This window comes from Erythrolamprus reginae, chromosome 9, assembly GCF_031021105.1.
Source record: "Erythrolamprus reginae isolate rEryReg1 chromosome 9, rEryReg1.hap1, whole genome shotgun sequence".
In the NCBI taxonomy this organism is placed as follows: Eukaryota; Metazoa; Chordata; class Lepidosauria; order Squamata; family Dipsadidae; genus Erythrolamprus; species Erythrolamprus reginae.
Window position 1 is genome coordinate 32,089,325 of NC_091958.1, and position 20,802 is coordinate 32,110,126.

The 20,802-nt window shown below is 46.7% G+C and overlaps 1 protein-coding gene across 10 annotated transcripts in view; it reads right to left on the reverse strand.

Annotated features, from left to right (window-relative positions):
• Positions 1 to 20,802, reverse strand: part of SEPTIN12 (septin 12) — a 164,673-nt gene that overhangs the window by 73,325 nt on the left and 70,546 nt on the right. For all 10 annotated transcript variants that reach the window (XM_070760793.1, XM_070760795.1, XM_070760803.1 and 7 more), the window contains one exon: positions 10,986 to 11,165. In XM_070760793.1, the coding sequence (XP_070616894.1) occupies positions 10,986 to 11,165 (180 nt within the window). The remainder of the gene's footprint in view (positions 1 to 10,985; positions 11,166 to 20,802) is intronic.

Genomic DNA, 20,802 nt, shown 5'->3' on the forward strand with positions numbered 1-20,802 from the left:
ACATTGTTTAGTTGACGGGACCCGGAGAAGGCCCACTCTGTGGGACCTAATCGGTCGCTGGGATTTGTGCGGCAGCAGGCGGTCTCGGAGATATTCTGGTCCAGTGCCATGAAGGGCTTTAAAGGTCATAACCAACACTTTGAATTGTGACCGGAAGTTGATTGGCAACCAATGCAGACTGCGGAGTGTTGGTGAAACATGGGCATACCTAGGTAGGCCCATGACTGCTCTCGCAGCTGCATTCTGCACAATCTGAAGTTTCCGAACACTTTTCAAGGGTAGCCCCATGTAGAGAGCATTACAGTAGTCGAACCTCGAGGTGATGAGGGCATGAGTGACTGTGAGCAGTGAGTCCCGGTCCAGATAGGGTCGCAACTGGTGCACCAGGCGAACCTGAGCAAACGCCCCCCTCGCCACAGCTGAAAGATGGTTCTCTAATGTGAGCTGTGGATCGAGGAGGACGCCCAAGTTGCGGACCCTCTCTGAGGGGGTCAATAATTCCCCCCCCAGGGTAATGGAAGGACAGATGGAATTGTCCTTGGGAGGCAAAACCCACAGCCACTCCGTCTTATCCGGGTTGAGTTTGAGTCTGTTGGATGTCTGAGGCCCTCAATGGAACCAGCTTTCTTCTTAACTGGAAGTTGCTTTCTGGCATCTCCGAGGGGGTTTTTGATCTGGGAATATTTACTGCCAAGTGCAGGAAAGAGAATTCTCTGCAAAGGTTTGAACTGTGGTTGGGGAGGGAAAGGGATGGGAAAGGGCACAAAGGTTGCTAGGAAGGAGATGGTTCCCAGAAATGAATACCAAAGTGGTTTTGCATGCTGTGTGCAAAGTTTTTGGAAAGCAGGTAATTCTTTTTTTCAAAAACACCCAAAACCCCAACAACCCAAAATAGTTTTTTACCAAATGCCACCACTCTGCTTAACAAATAATTCCCACAACATTGTCAAATAATTTACTAAGACTGTATTACTATTACTCTTCTCTTTCTTACTAGTATCTATCTCTTCCCACTTATTACATTTATTTATTTATTTGTTTGTTTGTCTGTTTGTTTGTTTATTTATTGTTAGAGTTGGAAGGGACCATGAAGGCCATCAAGTTCAACCCCCTGCCCAAGCAGGAACCCTATAGCACACCAGTCAAGTGGCAGTTCAATCTTCTCTTAAAAATGTCCAGAGTGTTGGAGTTCACAACGTCCGCTGGTAGGTTGTTCCATTGGTTGATCGCTCTGACCATCAGGAAGTTCCTCCTTATCTCCGTGTTGAATCTCTCCTTGGTCAGCTTCCAGCCGTTGTTCCTCGTCCGGCCCTCTGGTGCCCTGGAAAATAAAGTGATCCCCTCCTCTCTGTGACATCCCCTTGTATACTTGCAGACTGCTATCATGTCCGCTCTAGCCCTCCTTTTCTCTAGGCTATCCATGCCCAGTTCCCTCAGTCTCTCTTCGTGTTCTGCCTGACTGGGCTCAGGCAATGCGTAACAGTCCAAGAAAAAGAAATCAAACACACACATGCTCTGCTAATCAGCAAACTTGTATTAAATAAACAAAAAAGGGTTAATCAAAACAGTCCTTAGTGTCCGGAAACAATGATAGTGCAAGGCTTACTTCTGCCACATACAAAAACACAGGAAAAAACAAACAAAGACAACCTGGAATGAGCAAAGACGTTCCAAGGAAGCGTTAATAATCTCCTGGACCCAGCTCCGTGTCACCTCCCTGCTGGCCGAAACCAGCCAGGAGGGACACGGATCCAGTAAGCAGGTGGCGGAACTCACAGCTCCAATGGCCTTGTCCACTTCATCAGGTGTCACCAGATCAAACTCTTCCCGGACAGGTGGACAAGTATGGGCCCCAGTCACCTCAACTGACTCGTTGTCAGCCAACTCTGTTTTCCAATTGGAGTCGAGGTCCGCCCGGATTTGAGCGATTTTATCAGCGAAAAACGTGTTAAAGTCCTCGGCACTACTCTGTAAGGGCTCCCCAACTCCCCTCTGATTAAGAAGGGAGCGGGTCACCCTAAACAGAGCGGCCGGGCAGGATTCCGCTGATGCAATCAAGGCGGCATGATACGCGCATCTTGCCGCCTTGAGCGCCACTATGTAAGTCTTAATAAAAGCTCTTACAAGTGTTCGATCGGATTCAGACTTACTCTTCCTCCATCGCTTCTCTAGACGTCTCTTCTCGCGTTTCAACTCCCGGAGCTCCTCGTTGAACCATGGAGCTCTACGGGGTCTAGTGCCGCGGAGAGGTCGCAAAGGCACAATCCAATCAAGAGCCTCTGCTGCAGCCTTGTTCCAGGCTTCCGCAAGAGACTCCGCCGAACTGTGGACGAGTGCATCTGGAATAACCCCAAGCACCGTCTGAAAGCCCTCTGGGTCCATCAGGCATCTGGGGCGGAACATCTTAATTGGTTCCGCCTCCCTGCGGGGAAGGATTGGAGCCAGGAAGTCAAGCCGTAGTAGAAAATGGTCTGACCATGACAAAGGCAGTGCTTCTAAGCCCCTTAGTCTCAGACCATTACTCAGTTGCTCAGAGAGGAATACCATGTCAGGTGTGTGTCCTCCCTCGTGAGTCGGACCCTGAACTACTTGAGTCAGGTCCATGGCTGTCATGGTGGCCATGAACTCCTGTGCCAACCCAGAGGTTTTGCCGAGTGACGGCAGGTTGAAGTCCCCCAAGACAATAAGTCTGGGGAACTCCACCGCCAACCTGGCTACCTCCTCGAGTAGCACAGGCAGGGCTTTTGACACATAGCTGGGAGGCAGGTACGTGAGAAATAAGCCAACCTGAACCCCTAAGTCCAACTTCATCAAGAGAGACTCGCAACCCGCAATCTCTGGAGCAATGAGTCTACGTAGGCAAAAACTCTCCCTGGCTACAATAGCCACTCCTCCCCCCCTTCCCTGGGGTCGAGGTTGATGCCATATCTGAAACCCGGTTGGGCAGATTTCAGAGAGAGGAACTCCTCCCTCTGGGCCCAGCCAGGTTTCAGTAATACATGCCAGGTCGGCCTCCTCATCCAGGATTAAATCCCGGATGAGGAGAGCTTTATTTACCACCGACCTGGCATTAAGCAGCAGCAACCTGAGCCCAGGGCCAGAATTACACTCATCACCAGTACCCAAGATTGAGCTCATAGAGCCAGAACAAGGGATCGTTATTAAGCAACGGTCCCTCATTCCCCTGGAACGGCTAACTCTGTGGCCCCCACCATATCTGCCTCTCCCCAGCAACACCGGAATATTCTGACCCTCTGTCACCCCAGAGATTAGTGCCCCTTCCCCTCCCACCTCTCCGGTGTCAGGTGGGCCAAGTCTATCATTCATACTGTTTCCATTTATCTCATTCATACCATAATCCCACCCGCCCCAACCATTGCACTCATACCAATCATTCATCCCATATCTACCCCAATCATCCATTAATTATGAGACCCCCTAGTAATATTAAAAAATGAATTAAATTAATAATAATTAAAATACTAATAATATATATCACAATATAAAATAGAGAATAAAAAAGTTCATAGATTAATAGTTAATATTATAAAATCAGAGCTTAGTTATTAATTGAAGTTGGTAAAGTGCAAAGTTCTAAAGTGCTAAAAAATATAGGAAATAATTAAAAATCAACTATCCATCAAGTCAGCAATACTGACACCAGTTCTTAAAGGTGAGTTCTGGGGGAAAAATAATTGATCAGGGGAAAGATGTTTTTGAGGGAGAAGTCCTGGCATATCGTTGTTCTTCAGGGGGTTTTCCCCCCCAAGTTTTTGGTGCCAGCCACTGCCACTGGCTGGCACTCTCAAGTCTTTCTCTGGGTTCTCAGTCACTTCCACTCCTCTGCTCTTACAATGCTTCCAGGTCTCCAGACCCTCTGCAGTCTTATAAGGTCTTAATAGAAACTCCATGTGGTCTCAGTAGGGCGAACTTCAGGCACTGTCTCAGTTTCAGTTCCTCTTTCCTCCTTCCTGTTTCTTTCCTCTCCTTCCTCCCACTAGTTCATTCCTCCATAGTCCCTCCGGCGCCGGGTGCTCCCACCATACAGCTCCTTGGCGTCTCGGATCTATGCAGTGATGGGAGGGCAATTTCAGACATCGCCCCTCTTTCTCCCCTCTCTCCTTTCCTCTCGGTGCACGCTCTCTCCTCCCGGTGCATGCTCTCTCCTCCCGTCAGCTGTCCTTCCTTGTACCCAGATTCTCTGTTCTGTTCTATTCTATATTCTATTCTACATTCTATTCTATTTTCTATTCTATTCTATATTCTATTCTATTTTCTATTCTATTCTATTCTATATTCTATTGTTTTCTATTCTATTCTATATTCTATTCCATTCTATATTCTATATTTTCTATCTTTCAAGGTTGGTAAAATGAGGACCCAGATTGTTGGGGGCAATAGGCTTACTCTCTGTAAGCAGCTTAAAGAGGGCTGTAAACAGTGAAGGGCTACCAAAATGTTTACTATCACATTGTGGGCGTGGCTTATGCAGGAAACCCTGCATTTTCTTTCAACATCTTTCAGTGCAAATTGTGTGCTCTGGGGTGGAGCTCCATTTTCGCTACCCCACTGCATCCCCCCCCATCTGGGCAGTAGCCAATCCCTGGCTGTAAAGCACTGGGAAGTGGTATATAAATCTAAATAGCTAATGCTATTGCTATTCTGTATTCTTTATTCTATTCTCTATTCTATTCGGTATTGGTATAGGTATTCTATTCTATTCTATTCTATTCTATTCCATTCCATTCCAATCCATTCCATTCTTGCAGATAAGCAGCACACAGACTGGGGATGGTACAATGGAAATGCACAGCAGCCCCAAAGCAAAAGGAATGATCTAAAGGTGTCAGCTTTCCCAGGTAATTCAGACAGGAAGCAGAACCAAATGGGCTAACACTATTTCATTATTTGCAAGGCTACAGTTTACAAAACCTTACAGCTTTCAAAGGACTCTACTACAGATCCTCCTCCAGTGTCTCCTTAACCACCTGAGAAGCTAGGGAGGGTTCCTCGGCCCACCTCTCAAGGGCTTTTTCACACACTGTTGCAAAAGGTCAACCAAAACAATGGTAGGCAGGTCACTCTCAAGAACTGGGAATTGTGTAACCAAAAAGCTCAGCATTCCCAAGCAAGAATCATCACCCAAAAAGGTAAAGCAGATAAGAAACATGACCAGATGGGTATTTAGTGTTAAGGCTACATTAACAGAACCTTGAAGTTGACTTAGCAGTTGAAGAACCTGACAAGAGCATGGAAAGCTGACAGCCTGGGTTCGAGACCCTAATGCTATGTGATGGGGCGAATCCCTTGCTCCACCTCCTGCCCACTGAGCAGTTCAAAAGCATTCAAATGCAAGTAGATAAATAGGTATCACTTAAAGACAGACAAAACTCTAAGTATTACAAGGTTTGAGACTTATGTAAGGTATATGCATTGATGTTTGTATGGATATTGTTGTGGTTGGCTCTGGGCCAGCTCCTGTCCCAAGGACTGTGGGGGTGGATATGGGTGAATCCTCCCAGTGTCAGAGGCCTGTTTTACTGCCGACTGCTTCGGGCAGCGAAGTATTGTCAGAAGCAGGGAGTGACTGTGAAATGGGACCCTCAGAGGGGGTGCTTGGCAGGCCGCCCAGGAGGAAGCCATTCCTCATCCTCCTTATCTTCGCTGGACTGATGAGGAAGCAGTTATAGACCCACGCATGCGAAGAGCCATGAATAGAAGCAGTTACGGAGGTATTAGAAGAGATAAGAGAGTTCACCTGTGGTTGGATGTGATTCAAGTAATAAGGACTGCTGTTAAATGGGCAGTGTGCTGGCCTTTCAGTGTGGAAGATTATCTGTTTGTGATTGTGGATTTGCCTTGACTCTCCGGATTCTCCAAGGACCCTAGGCTTTGATATCTGGACTCTGAATGTAAATCATAGTTAACCATGTGAGTTAAACAAAGTCTGAAGGAGAGTAGCTGTGACGACATTCACAGCTCCTTGTTAATTGCTTTGAGGTGTTTTTTTTTTTGTTATTTCACTGCCTTCAAGTCTGTTTGCTTTACACGTGAGTCCTTTGACTACAAAAAGGGGGTTTTGCTTCTATTTTTCTGGGGATAAAGAAAGTATTGTTGACTTTTCCCGTGTGTGTTTCTATTTTGGCTACTTTTGCATTTAATTAGAGGCTCATGCCAAGAGCCGGCAGAACAGATATGAAGTGGGAAAAAACTTTTTGCAAAAAAAAAAATTAGGTACCAGTTTCGTAGGAAGGTAACAATGTTTTTTGTATCTTTGGCATACAGCCATACTGGTCTCATGACCATGGAAAATGTTGTAGGGCTGTAATGGAGATAAGCATTGTGCCTTAAAGTAGGACCGGACCGGACAGGGAAGCCTTTATCTTCACCTTTGAGGAAACATTTTCATATTGTACAAATCCTCCAGTGTCCGTATGAAATGAAATTTCATTTTAATGTATTCTGATTAGGACACATTCAAAGTCACAATAAAGTTATTCCAAACCCCTTTAACAGGCTAAGGAACTAGGGAGGGCTCTTTCTGGGTCTCTTTCAATCAGAATAGAGCTTGAATGGACTTTGGAGATCTTCTAGTCCAACTCCCTGCTCAAGGAGGAGACCCTGTGCCATTTCAGATAGGTGGCTGTCCAGTCTTTTCTTACAAGCCTCCAGTGATGAAGCAGCCACAACTTCTGAAGGCAACTTCTCTTCCATTGGTTGATTCTCTTTGCTCTTAGGAGGCTTCGCCTTAATTCCAGGTTGCTTCCCACCTTGGTTACTTTCCATCCATTGTTTCTTGTCTTGCCTTCTGGTGCTTTGGAAAATAAGTTGACTTGGGTCGACTTATAAGTTGTGGGTAGCTCCACAAAGCTTTCCATGTCCATTAGGCAGCTCAGGCCTAGACCTTCTCTTATTTGACAATTCCCTAGGCAGTGTTTCCTCACCCGTCTCTCAAGGTCAATAAAAGAAATGAATACAGTGTCAATGACCTCCTTGGTGAGCGGAAGATCTCTCAGCAATTTTTCCTGTTGAGTTGGCCATGACTTCTTGGCCACGAAACCTTCAGCTAACTCTGGAAGGGATGGTCCCAAGGGAGTTGGATTCTGAAAAGTGGGACAACCTGGCTATCTTGAAGGACCTTGAACGGAGGCCATCAAATCTAACCTACCCCCCAAACAAACAGGAAACCAGGAACTATATAATCTGAGGCAGATGTTCTTCCCAGCATGGGGAAATGATAACTCACAAATTAACTTCTTTAAGAAGGAGCGGCTGTTGCTTGGCTGAAAAGCTCAAGTCATACTTTCTGTTCTCCATACAGATGGGGAAATTCAAGGACCCAGTCTGGGAGAATCAGCTTAATCCACCAAATCCCTCATTCTCCAGGGGAAGGATACTACAAAATCCCCATTCCCTCCCCACTCTGGGGCCAGCTGTAGATGGTATTTGCCGGTTCTCCTAACTACACAAAATTTCCGCTACTGGTTCTCCAGAACCTGTCAAACCCTGCCGGATTTCACCCCTGGCTATTTGGGTGGTGAAGGCACTGTAGAAATGCTGGTGTTTTCCTAAAACAAACATACATGTGAAGAGAAGGAATCTCCCCGCTGGGAAAAAAAAGGAGGGGGGGCAGCAGCTGCCAAATTTCTGGCTGTGAGGTTTCTGGAAGAATGTAAAACCAGGGTGTGTGGGAACCAGATGCACAAGCTGAAGGTCATATGTACAGTCTATGTCCCTTCCCAATGTTGCTTGTTTTCCTTTCTGCTTTTTATCAGTTGGCTTTCGATCTTGATGAGTATCCCATATGTTTCTGTGTGTGTGTGTTGAAATCCTCTTATTTGGAACCCTCCTATAAATATTTATAAGGCCTATCAGTTCTTTAAACAAAAGGCCTGAAACCCCTTCAATGTACAGAGCCATCTGTGATTGATGAGATCACTGTCTTAAGGCTGAATTAATCCCAGACTGGCTTTGGCTGAACAAGCTTTGCTCTTACGCAGTGATGGGCTTCTATGGGTACGGTCAGGTATGCAGAACCAGTAGAAACATTTTGGTCAGGTACACAGAACCGGTAGGGAAAAAAATGATTTTCTTTCTTTTTTTCCCCCTTCTGGACTCTGGGTATGTTTTTCCTATAGGAGTAAACGAGGTTGAATCTGTGTAATTTTAGAAGAGCTGTGTGTGCGTTTGTGTGTACATACACATACAGTTTATATAGTAGATAATGTATATTTGTGTGTGCCTGCAGGTAATATGTATGTACACATATGGCATATAAACATAGAATTAAATAGTATATTTTGGATGTTCAGTAATAGTAAACAGATAGGGAAATTTTATCTCTTTGAGGCGAGAAAGGCCAGGCACCCTTGACGTGAGTGACACCATGTTGGCCACCTTTAAGCCAGGCACACACACCCGTCAAACCACTCCCACCTGGTCACATGGTCAGCAAGCCACACCCCCAAAATAAGCCATGCCCACAGTGTGGTAGTAAATGTTTTTGCGGCTCTTCATTGCTCTTACAGCATTTTCTACAAAGGGAAGGTTAAACCACTCCCACCTGGTCACATGGACAGCAAGCCACACCCCCAAAATAAGCCATGCACACAGTGTGGTAGTAAATGATTTTGCGGCTCTTCATTGCTCTTACAGCATTTTCTACAAAGGGAAGGTTAAAGGGGAAAATAAAAGTTCCCCTCACACATACATACCGTGTTTCCCCGAAAGTAAGGCAGTGTCTTACTTTCTTTTTATCCCCAAAAGCCCCACTGTGTCTTACTTTGGGGGTATGTCTTATATTGTCCCGGGCACCGGGGCCGGCTCGTCTTCGGGCTTTGGCCCGGGCGAGGCTTCTTCGGGCGCCGGAGCCGGCGGCGACTTCCTGCCGCGCTACCGGCTGGTGTCGGAGGCATCGGAGCAGTTCGCGGCGCTGGCGAGGGTGCTTCGTGCCCAGGAGAGTCTCCCAAACCTGGAGCGGATAAGGACTCCTCAGCCGGCGGAGGAAGTGCGGCGGCGGCGGCAGGCTCCAGAGGGAGCTCGGGCGGTGGCGAGAAGACGGGATTCCGGGTGCCGAGCGCCACCTGCCCGCCGTTCACGCCAAGGACAGGCAGCCCCAGTTCCAGCGCCTCGGCCTGCTCGCCCGGCCTCTTGCCCGGCGGGGAGAGCAAAGGCGGCGGCGGGAGTAGCGGAGGCGAGGCGGAGAAGAAAGAAGCGGCGGATAGCTGGCGAGGCGCCGGCTAGAGGGCTGGACCCTGCCGCTTTGCCGCCGCTCCCGCCGCCGGCTTTGCTGGGGTCGAGCGCCACGCCCGGCGGCAGGAACTGCGGGGGGTAGCCGGCGTACGCTCCGGCTAACGAGCCCTTGCGCAGCTATCCGCCGCTTATTTCTTCTCCGCCTCGCCTCCTCTACTCCCACTGCCGCCTTTGCTCTCCCCGCCGGGCAAGAGGCAAAGGCGGCGGCCGGAGTAGCGGAGGCGAGGCGGAGAAGAAAGAAGCGGCGGATAGCTGCGGCAAGGGCTTGTTAGCCGGAGCGTACGCCGGCTACCCCCGCAGTTCCTGCCGCCGGGCGTGGCGCTCGACCCCAGCAAAGCCGGTGGCGGGAGCGGCGGCAAAGAGGCGGGGTCCAGCCCTCTAGCCGGCGCCTCGCCAGCTATCCGCCGCTTCTTTCTTCTCCGCCTCGCCTCCTCTACTCCCACTGCCGCTTTTGCTCTCCCCGCCGGGCAAGAGGCAAAGGCGGCGGCCGGAGTAGCGGAGGCGAGGCGGAGAAGAAAGAAGCGGCGGATAGCTGCGGCAAGGGCTTGTTAGCCGGAGCGTATGCCGGCTACCCCCGCAGTTCCTGCCGCCGGGCATGGCGCTCGACCCCAGCAAAGCCGGTGGCGGGAGCGGTGGCAAAGCGGCGGGGTCCAGCCCTCTAGCCGGCGCCTCGCCAGCTATCCGCCGCTTCTTTCTTCTCCGCCTCGCCTCCGCTACTCCCGCCGCCGCCTTTGCTCTCCCCGCCGGGCAAGAGGCCGGGCGAGCAGGCCGAGGCGCTGGAACTGGGACTGCCTGTCCTTGGCGTGAACGGCGGGCAGGTGGCGCTCGGCACCCGGAATCCCGTCTTCTCGCCACTGCCCGAGCTCCCTCCGGAGCCTGCTGCCGCCGCCGCGCTTCCTCCACCGGCCGAGGAGTCCTTCTTATCCGCGCCGGGTTTGGGAGACTCTCCTGGGCGCGAAGCTCCCTCGCCAGCGCCGCGAACTGCTCCGACGCCTCCCTCGCTTTTAGTACCGTGTTTCCCCGAAAGTAAGACATATGTCTTACTTTCGGGGTATGCCTTATATTAGCCGACCCCCCTGAAACCCCCCATATGTCTTACAATTGGGGGGGTCTTACTATTGGGGAAACACGGTACTAGTCATTCCCGACTTGGGGGTGGGTGGGTTTGCGTATCTCCATTTCAAAGCAGTTTCCTGGCATGCATTTGCGCTTTAGGAAGTTGAGCTTTCTGGTGCCACTTAGCAATTGTCTCACTCAGCCACAGAAATTTTAGGCTCGATTTGCAATCATACTGAGGACTACCTAAACTATTTAGGGGAAAGACAAACTTGAGAAACCTGGTCCAAGTGGAGATTCTCCGTCATCCAACTAATCATTTTTTCCAAAGGTGCCTTTTCCAAAAGACAACTGGGCTTTGTTTTATCTTGAAGACATTTCGCTTCTCATCCAAGAAGCTTCTTGAGTTCTGACAGCTGGAATTGAAAAAGCTTCTTGGATGAGAAACGAAACGTCTTCAAAGAAAAACATAGTCCAAAACATGCCATTTGAACAAGTACCTTTTGGGAAAAAATCTGATCCAACTATTGATTTGAATATTGATGTCCAGAATGGGAGGCTCGGCGTTTCGTGGAGCATTTAGGAAAATGGTTTTACTAATTACAAAAACTTGCCCAGGTGTAATTTCTGAAAGGTCTGAAAGCTCCTGAGATAGAGAGAGAGAGATTCATGCTCACCTACAACCATGATGTTGAACTCAAATCCGGTTTTCATGGTCTTGATACGCATCTGGTCCAGGACGGCCTCAATCCCCACATAGCCAAAAAGTCCGCCGCCCGTGGCCTTGAGGGCCGGACCGTCCTGGGGGATGGGTTCTCTCACTCGATTGTCCTCCATGCTCAGCTTGGGATGAATCTCTGCAAAGAGGAAGAGAAAATGTGAGTTGCAGGCCACCCGCTCCCTCTTCTTTTTCTTGCAGGTTTGTTGCACCTCTGTATTATAGGAAAGCAAAACATAAAATGCCTCTTCCCCCTGGACTCAGAAATGCAGCTGTGAAAGAGACACAACATCTGTCTAAGTTTGGGTGCTGCAAGAGACGGTGGGGGGGAGGCTGGGGCAAGGATGGAAAAGAGAGGAGAGTTAAACACTCAAGAAACAGAAGGGAAATCCTACGGGCAGCTTATGGAACGGAATGGAACAGAACAGTACAGAACAGAATAATGAATTGAATAGAAAATAGAATGGAATGGAATGGAATATAGGATGGGATGGGATGGGATGGAATAGAATAGAATAGAATAGAACAGAACAGAACAAGAATTTTATTGGCCAAGTGAGATTGGACACACAAGGAATTCGTCTTGGTTTATTTCATAAACAGCAAGTCAACTCAATAAGACAAGAGAGAGTGGGAAGGGACCTTGGAGGTCTTCTAGTCCAATCCGCTGCTCAAGCAGGACAACTCTATACCAGGAATCTCCATCCTTTGCAAATTTACGACTTGTGGACTTCAACTCCCAGAATTCATCAGCTGGCACATGCCGGCTGAGGAATTCGTGGGGGGTGTGTGTGTGTTGAAGTCCACAAGTTGTAAAGTTACCAAGGTCAGAGATCCCTGCCTTCTACAATTCCAGACAAGTATGGTAGCTGTCCAGTCTCTTCTTAACAACTTCCAGTGATGGAGCATCCACAATCTCTGACTGGCAAACCGTCCCACTGATTAACTGTTCTTACTGTTAGGAAAATTTTTTTTTTGCTTCTCTCCTTGCTTAGCTTCCCTCCATTGTTTCTTGTCTTGCCTGCAGGTACTTTGAATAAAAGTTGGACCCCTTCTTCTTTGGGGCAGTCCCTCAACTATTGGAACACTGTTATCATGTCACTCCCTAGTCAGGTGACGAGGACCGAGTGTCCAAACCGGAATGCGCGTATATGTATGCGCATGTGCGCATGCTGGAGCACCAGAAACCCAAAGACCAGCTGGCCGGTGCGCACATGCCTCTTTTTTGGCTGTCTTGGTCTATTTTCTGAGCTGTTTTCAGGCCATTTTCCAGCTATTTTGGGGTTGAAAACGCCTCCCAAAATGGCTGAAAAATGGCCAAAACCCAGTTGTGGCAATGGTTTCATGTCATGGCCTGGAAATGGCGATTTCCAGGCTTTCCTTCAGGACATTTTCCAGGCTGTTTTGGGCCATTTTCATGCTGTTATTTGGGCTGTTTTTGAGATTCAAAAGGCCCCAATATGGCCTGAAAACTGCCCTGGAAAACACCTGAAAATGGTCCAGTAAAGAGCCTGAAAAGTGTTCTGTTTAACACGGCAACTGAGCAGCAATTAACTTCCAAGTAAGTCTCAGATACAGGGTTTGGAATTGAAGTAGTCTATTGTACAATCAGTTTGATGCAAAACACAAATTAGAACAAAGGAATGTCCTTCTGCTGCCAAAAATTCAAAGCAAGGGGCAGAACTGATAAGCGAGGTTTCCAAAACAAAGTTTCCAAAGCAAAATTACTCACAGGCTTCTTAACCCTATAATTATTCAGAAGTGCTGAATGTTTGTACAAAAGGCAAAAACTTTTAACGTGCTCTTTTTCTTTGAAGGATCAAACGTTGATTTACTGCAAAGGGAACCTCCCCATCTGCCCCCTTTATATACACCCTGGGATTATAGACTGAGTACAGCTCCATTACAAAATGTTGAAACTCCACCCCGAATTTCCCATCAGTCATCCTTTAATACCTATGGGGAGTGGTCAAATATTCCCTAGAGTTAACAACTACAGACTACTTCCTTTTCCCATACAAGTATTCTTGTCTTTTTCTTAGTCTTCTAAAGTGGGCATCTAACAAAGGCTCATGGTCTTCCTCCTCCTCTACGTTTTCTGTCATTGGCATATCTGCCACCTCTGGTGGTCTTTCAGGTTCATCCACGTCTATTTCTCCCTCGTTCTCACTCTGTGCCTCAGCTGGCAAAACCACTGGCACCATTGGTACCAAGATCTTCCTGGCTCATCTTCCTCAGAATCTACCATTACCAGAGTTGACTCGAGGACTACTTGCAAAAGAAGATAAAGAGAAAAGTGAAAGTGAATTGAAATGCACAGCAACGTCTCTGATGAAAAAAGTCAGACCTTAAAAGAGAAGCTCAACCAAAGAGATGGGAGAGGTGCCTCCATTAGGGAAGGGAAGGGGGTGGCGGGTGGGGGAAAGGGGGTTGGCACTTGGCACCCAGCCCAGGAGCTGGGAAGCTTGACAGAGGGGAGGGGAAGTCTCTTCTTAATTGGGTTAGTAATGAGGGGGATTGTTGAAAAGACTGAGAAGTTGGACGTGGCTGCATGAGAAGATCCGGCAATTGAGAGGGGAGCCTGTGCTGAATTTCAAAGCTGATTTTTAAAAAACCCGATGATGTTTAACAGATCTCTTTGCTTTTCTTGTTTTGTTTTTTGAATTTTGGGGCTAAAGAGAAGGTATGCATTTTTTTTTTGAGTGGTCTTCCATTCCCAATATTGACCACATTTGTTGTTGTTTTTAACCTAGGCTGGCTAGATACTACTGCAAATACCAACTCACAAGCCTGCAAGGAGTTAAATATGATGGTCTTGACGTGTAGTGAGTGGTATGGGATACCACTCCTCTAATTGTAATCGTTTTCCAGATCACAAGAGTTTCATGCTATTGTCTTCAGCAGAGGATCTTGGATGGATGAACCCAGTTCTAAAAAAAACCCCCATGTACACGGAACAGAATGGAGCGGAGCAGAATGGAACGGAGCAGAACAGAGCAGAATAGATTTCTTCATTGGCCAAGTGTGATTGGACACACAAGAAATTTGTGTTTGGTGCATATGTTCTCAGTGTACATAAAGAAAAATAAAATACATTAATCAAGAATCATAATACAACACTTAGTGATAGTCATAGTGTTATTAACATAATCTTGGAGCTGAAAAGTGTGCAACCTCGCCTTTCGTAAGCTCCTTAAAACTCACCTATGTCGTAAGGCATGGGGGAACTGAGATATCCTTTCCCCTTAGGCCTATACAATGTATACATGGTATGTTTGTGTGTGTGCTTGTTTGGTTTTTAATAAGGGTTTTTTAGTTATTTTAAATATTAGATTTGTTATATGCTGTTTTTATTATTGTTGTTAGCCGCCCCGAGTCTACAGAGAGGGGCGGCATACAAATCTAATTAATAAATAAAAAAATAGATAGATAGATAGATAGATAGATAGATAGATAGATGATAGATAGATAGATAGATAAATTAATTAATTAATTAATTAATTAATTAATTTGTGGCCTACATGCACTTGTATAATCAGGTCTTGTGACTTCAGTCACTTTTATTAATAAGAAGGGAAGGGGATTCAAATCGGAGCCATGGTACTGGAGAGAGGTAAGCTGGAACAAAAACCCTCTGAGCTAACTCTCCAATATTTATGATAGAGATGTAGTGTTCAGCGTAGGCAATGTGAAGATGGGTGGACTTAAACTCCCAGAATTCCCCAGCCAGGATGATGTAGAGCCATGGTGGCGAACCGGTGGCATGGGAAGTCATTTCTGAGGGCAGGAGAGGCATTGCCCATGTCAGCTCCAGCACTGGCCAGCTGATTTTCAGTCTTACGGAGCAGTGAAGGGCTGCAAAAAATTTTTAATACCACACTGTGGGTGTGGCTTATTTTGTGGAAGTAGCTTGACAATCATGTGACCAGTGGTGTCTTAAAGGTCATGTGACTGACTTAAAAGTGGCCAACTTGATGACACTCACATCAAGGGCTTGGGTTAGGGTTAGGGTGCCTGGCCTCTCCCTGCTTCAAAGATACAATTTCCCTCTCTATTTACTATTATTGAACATCCAAAATATACTACATATTTAATTCTATGCATATATGCCATACATGTACTTACATATTACTCACAGGCACACAAAAATATACATTATTTACTATATAAAGTGTATGTACACAAACACACACACACGCACGCACAGCTCTTCTAAAATTATACACATTCAACCTGATTTACTGCGATAGGAAAAGCATACCCAGAGCTCAGAAGGGGGGGGGAAAGAAAAAAATTGAATTTTTTTCTACCGGTTTTGCATACCTGACCAAAATTTTTCTAATGGTTCTGCATACCTGACCATACCCGTAGGAACCCATCACTGTTATGGAAGAGGGGGGACACTATTTATCGCCCTCCCCAGGCTTCAGAAAAGCCTCGGAGCCTGTGGGTGGTGAAAAACATATGCACAGGGCCTACCAGAAGTTCAAAAATGAACTCCCAGTAGGTCCCTTCCTGGAGCCTGAGGAGGGGGAAAAACGGCCCATTAGGCCTACCAGAAGTTTGTTTCTGAACTTCCGGTAAGCCTGTTGGTCCCATTTTTCACCATCCACAGGCTGTCCTGAAGTCTGGTGGGGAAAACAAACAGCGACACGGACCTACCGGAAGTCTGGAGGCTTCAGTGCGACCCGCGTCCATGCGTGGGGTTGGGGTGGAGCAGTATGGGAGAGTAGCGCATGCAGGCATGGGGAGGAGGGCATTGCATTATGGATGTGTGCACGTGCCTGCATGCCTTTTTGCCACAAAAAACAAAACAAAACAAAATATTTGCCATCACTGGTGCAGAAGGAGAAGGACTTCCCAATTCCACACCCATTCCAAATCTTAAGGCGACTGATATTTAAGAAGGAGAAAGAGCCAGCCAGAGTTTGGTGACCCTCAAAGGCCAAAGAAGCAAGAAGCCTCAAATCTCACATCTCCCTTTGCTTTCTCTGGCCAAGCAGAGTTTAGCCTTTCATCCTAGACCTGGAGGAGAAGCTGCTTACCATTATTGGAGGAGGAGGAGGGGGAGGAAGAGGAAGAGGAGAAGGAGGAGGAGGAGGGGGAGGATTGTACTCTGTGAATTATAGGCCTCTGAAATTCTGCCTTTCTCTCTTTTCCTGTCCACCCCCATTTCCTAGAGGGTATGAGGATCAATCCATCTGCTCTTGGAACAGCGTGGGAACAACTTCCTGTTGTTCTCCAGAGCATACGGCTTTGGCTCTGTCCCTCAAAAGAAAAGACATGGACCAAGATCAAGGAAATCAATCTCTTAAATTCTCCTCTCCCCCCCCCCACCTAATATTTCCAGCTGGGCCAGAGCCACACAAGCAAAGATGAATATCTAAAAGTTGCCTTAGCTAGTAGCCGCCAAAGAAGGACATTCAAAGAGCTTCAAGTTGGATTGGACCACCTATTGACCATCAACAGGGAGTCCTCAACTTATGACCACATCTCCATTGCTAAGAGGGGCATTTGTTATTTATTTATTATTTTATTTATTATTTGGATTTGTATGCCGCCCCTCTCCGAAGACTGTTATGTGAGCTTTGTCCCACTTTATAACCGTTCTTGCCACAGTTCACGGTAGTTAAGTGAGTTGAAGTCCACAAGTCTTAAAGTTGCTAAGGTTGGGGGGCCCTCACCTAGTGTATGTGAGCACATAAGTAAAATATACTCCATGATGGAGCAGAAACTGTCCAATAGTTTGTTCTCCAGATGATATGTGTTTATTTTTATTTATTTATTACTTAGATTTGTATGCCGCCCCTCTCCGAAGACTCGGGGCGGCTTGATGAGGAACCTCAAGAGTTATCATTCCTTTCTTACTAACATTGCCATAGGGAGGGCTATTAGCATAGGCCACATCAAGTCAAGAGCAGTGTTGAAACCAAAGCTCCCTGAGGAACTGTGGGAGTTGAAGTCCACAAGTCGTAAACTTGCCAATGTTGGAAGTTTATAATTCAGTAAATGGTAGGAAAACCATGTATTACCTTTGTAGGCTGTGCAAATTAGTTCACCCTGTGAAACCCCTTGTGCCATTGACAGTATATTGTTACAATACCCTTTGTCCTTGCTGAACCCAAAGTGACGGGTAATGTGTGAAAACAGCTTTGCTTTTCAATTTAAATCAGGAGGGTGATCCATTTATGAGAGGGAGGGACTAAGAATAACAGAGTTGGAAGAGACCTTGGAGGTCTTCTAGTCCAACCCCCTGCTTAGGCAGGAAACCCTATAGCACTTCAGACAAATGGTTATCCAACATCTTCTTTAAAACTTTCACTGTTGGAGCCTTCACAACTTCTGGTGGCAAGCTGTTCCATTGATTAATTGTTCTAACTGTCAGAAAATTTCTCCTTAGTTCTAAGGTTGCTTCTCTCCTGGATTGGTTTCCACCCGCTGCTTCTTGTCCTGCCTTCTGATGCTTTGCAGAATAGCTTGATTCCCTCTTCTTTGCAGCAACCCCTGAGATATTAGAATGCTATCATGTCTCTCGTAGTCCTTCTTTTCACCAAAGTAGACATACCCAGGTCCTGCAACTGTTCTTTATATATTTTAGGAAGGAGGGAGGAAGGAAGGCTACATTAATCTGGGAACTGCGGGTTACGCTTCCAAAGATATACTCTGTGCGTTTAATCTTCACCCCAAGTGAGACTTCATTAGTAACACTGAACCTGCAATTATTCAGACTTCCACATCAGACTTCATAGATGGAGGGAAAAGATTTCAGTTTAACTATCATTTACATTCATGTACATATTAAAACATCACCTACATTCACTCTTACAAATTTGCACCACCAAATGTCACATGGATCAATCTTGCCCTCTTTCTTGGCTCAAGCACAAACTTGGGTTTGGACATGCCACTCTAGAAAGCACTACTTAGAGTTAGATAATAAGCGTACCAGGAGAAGAGTTTCCAATTCATCCTGTCATACGCTGTGGTAAGGATCCTAACTTTTACTTCCTGAAGACAGTGGTTCTGAAATTACACAGAGAAACCTTTTAGTACTACAGCTAATTCAGAAAAGAAGCAAGTGAGAGCAATCAACCCATGGAACAGAAGTTGCCTTCGGAAGTTGTGGGAGCTTCATCACTGGAGGCCTTCAAGAGATTAGACTAACATCTGTCAAAAAAAGTACAAAGGCAAACTTGGGTTTGGATATGCCACTCCAGATAGCACTATTCAAGAGTTAGATAGTAAGTGTACTGGGAGAACAGTTTCCAATTAAACCTGTCCTATGTTGTGGCTAGGACACTAACTTTTACTTCCTGAAGACTCTAGTTCTGAAATTACATGAAGAAACTCTTTAGTAATAATTCAGAAAAGTGAGAGCAATCAATCCATGGAACAGAAGTTGCCTTCAGAAGTTGTGGGGGCTTCATCACTGGAGGCCTTCAAGAGATTAGACTGCCATCTGTCAAAAATGTTGTAGTCTCCACTTGGCCAAGGAGGTGAGGTTGGACTAGATCTTGGAGTCTTTGTGGACAATCAACTAAACATGAGTCAGCAATGTGCAGCAGCAGCCAAAAAAGCCAACTCAATCCTAAGCTGCATCAACAGAGGAATACGCTCCAAGACCAGGGAAGTACTAATACCACTCTACTATGCCCTGGTCAGACCCCACCTGGAGTACTGCATCCAATTCTGGTCACCTCACTACAAAAAAGACATCGAAACTCTGGAGAAGGTGCAAAAAAGAGCAACCAAAATGATTAGGGGACTCGAAACCAAGACTTACGAAGAGAGATTGAGAGAACTGGGCATGGACAGCCTAGAAAAAAGAAGGTCTAGAGGGGACATGATAGCAGTTTACAGATACTTGAGGGGTTGCCACGGTGAGGAGGGGGTCTCTTTATTCCCCAGGGCACCAGAGGGCCGGACGAGGAACAATGGTTGGAAGCTGACCAAGGAGAGATTCAACCTGGAAATAAGGAAGAACTTCCTGACGGTCAGAGCGATCAACCAATGGAACTGCCTGCCAGGGGAGGTGGTGAACTCCCCAACTCTGGACACCTTCAAGAGGAGATTGGACTTCCATTTGGCTGGGGTGCTGTAGGGTTTCCTGCTCAGGCAGGGGGTTGGACTCGATGACCTAACGGTCCCTTTCAACTCTATTAATAAATAAATAAATAAATAAATAAATAAATAAATAAATAAATGAATGAATGAATGAATGAATGAATGAATGAATGAATGAATAAATAAATAAATGAACTACGAAGTCCCTTCCACCTTTGTTAATATGTTAAAGTTTGACACCTAAGTAACAACAGAAATGATCTAGACTAGACTATGAGATGGGAAGCTTTGGTGGCACAATGGTTAGAGTGCAGTGCTACAAGCTGTTTCTGCTGACTGCTGGCTGTAGTTCATCAGTTCAAATCTCCTCAGGCTTAAGGTTGACTCACCCTTCCATCCTTCTGAGGGGGTAAACTGAGGACCCAGGTTGCTGGGGGCAATATCCTGACTCTTTAAACCGCTTAGAGAGGGCTGTAAAGCACTGTGCAGCGGTATATAAGTCTGAGTGCTATTGCTATGTCGATGAGAGACAACATTATCTTCTGGATATATTAGGCTTCACCCCAGGGATGAAATGCTACCGGTAGGCCTGGTTCGGGCCTACCGGTAGGGGCAGCCGCTGGTGGTTAGAAGGGCCAGTAGCAGCAGCAACGTGAGGCTCCACCCACCTACCTGGACATTATCATTTTCTTTTTTAAAAACTTCTGTGCATGTGCAAAGCCTTCTGCGCATGCACAGAGGGTGAAAAAGCATGCCCAATGCATGTCCTTCTCAAACCGGTAGGAAGGTAAGTAGAATTCACCATTGCTTCAGCAGCTCAACAGCTTCAAAAGCTGCATTCATACAACATCCTCCATTCAATGTTTTCATCTTGCTTAAATCAATTTAATCAATCAACTAACCACTGGGAAGGGGTTGCTTTTAGAAGCTGTGGGTGCTCCATCACTAGAGGCTTTTGAGAAGAGATTGGGCAAACCCTTGTCTCAAGTGGTCTCCTGCTTGAATAGGGGGTTGGACTAGATACCTATGGCATGGATGCCACAGGTGGCATGCAGAGCCATATCTGCCGGCACGCAAGCTGTTGCCCTTGCTCAGCTCCAACATGCATGTGTGTGCCAGCTAGCTGATTTTTCGCTCACACAGAGGCTCTAAGAGGGTGTTTGTGGCTTCCAGAGAGCCTGGGGGGATGGGTGTTTTTATCCTCCCCCAGCTCCAGGGAAGCATTTGGAGCCTGGGGAGGGGGAAACACGAGCCTGCTGGGCCCACCAGATGTTGGGAAATAGGCCATTTCCAGCCTCCAGGGAGTAGGGAAAACTGTTTCTGCCCTCCCCAGACATTGAATTATGGGTGTGGGCACTTGTGCATTTGTGACAGCATGTACGCACACTCTTTCGGCACCCGAGTTAAAAAAGATTTGCCATCATTGGACTAGAAGATCTCCAAGGTCCCTTCCACCTCTTTTAACAGGTAGTCCTTGATCATACAACAGTTCATTTAGGGATGGTTCAAAGTTACGGCACTGATAAACGTGACTTTCATGACCGTTGTCCAGAGTTATGACCTTTGCAGCGTCTCCATGATTGTGGGATCAAAATTCAGATACTTGGCCACCGCTTCAGATTTATGACTGTTGCTGTGTCTAAAGATCATGTTTTGCGACCTTCTCACAAGCCAAGTCAATGAGGGAAGCCAGATTCACTTAAAGACCAGGT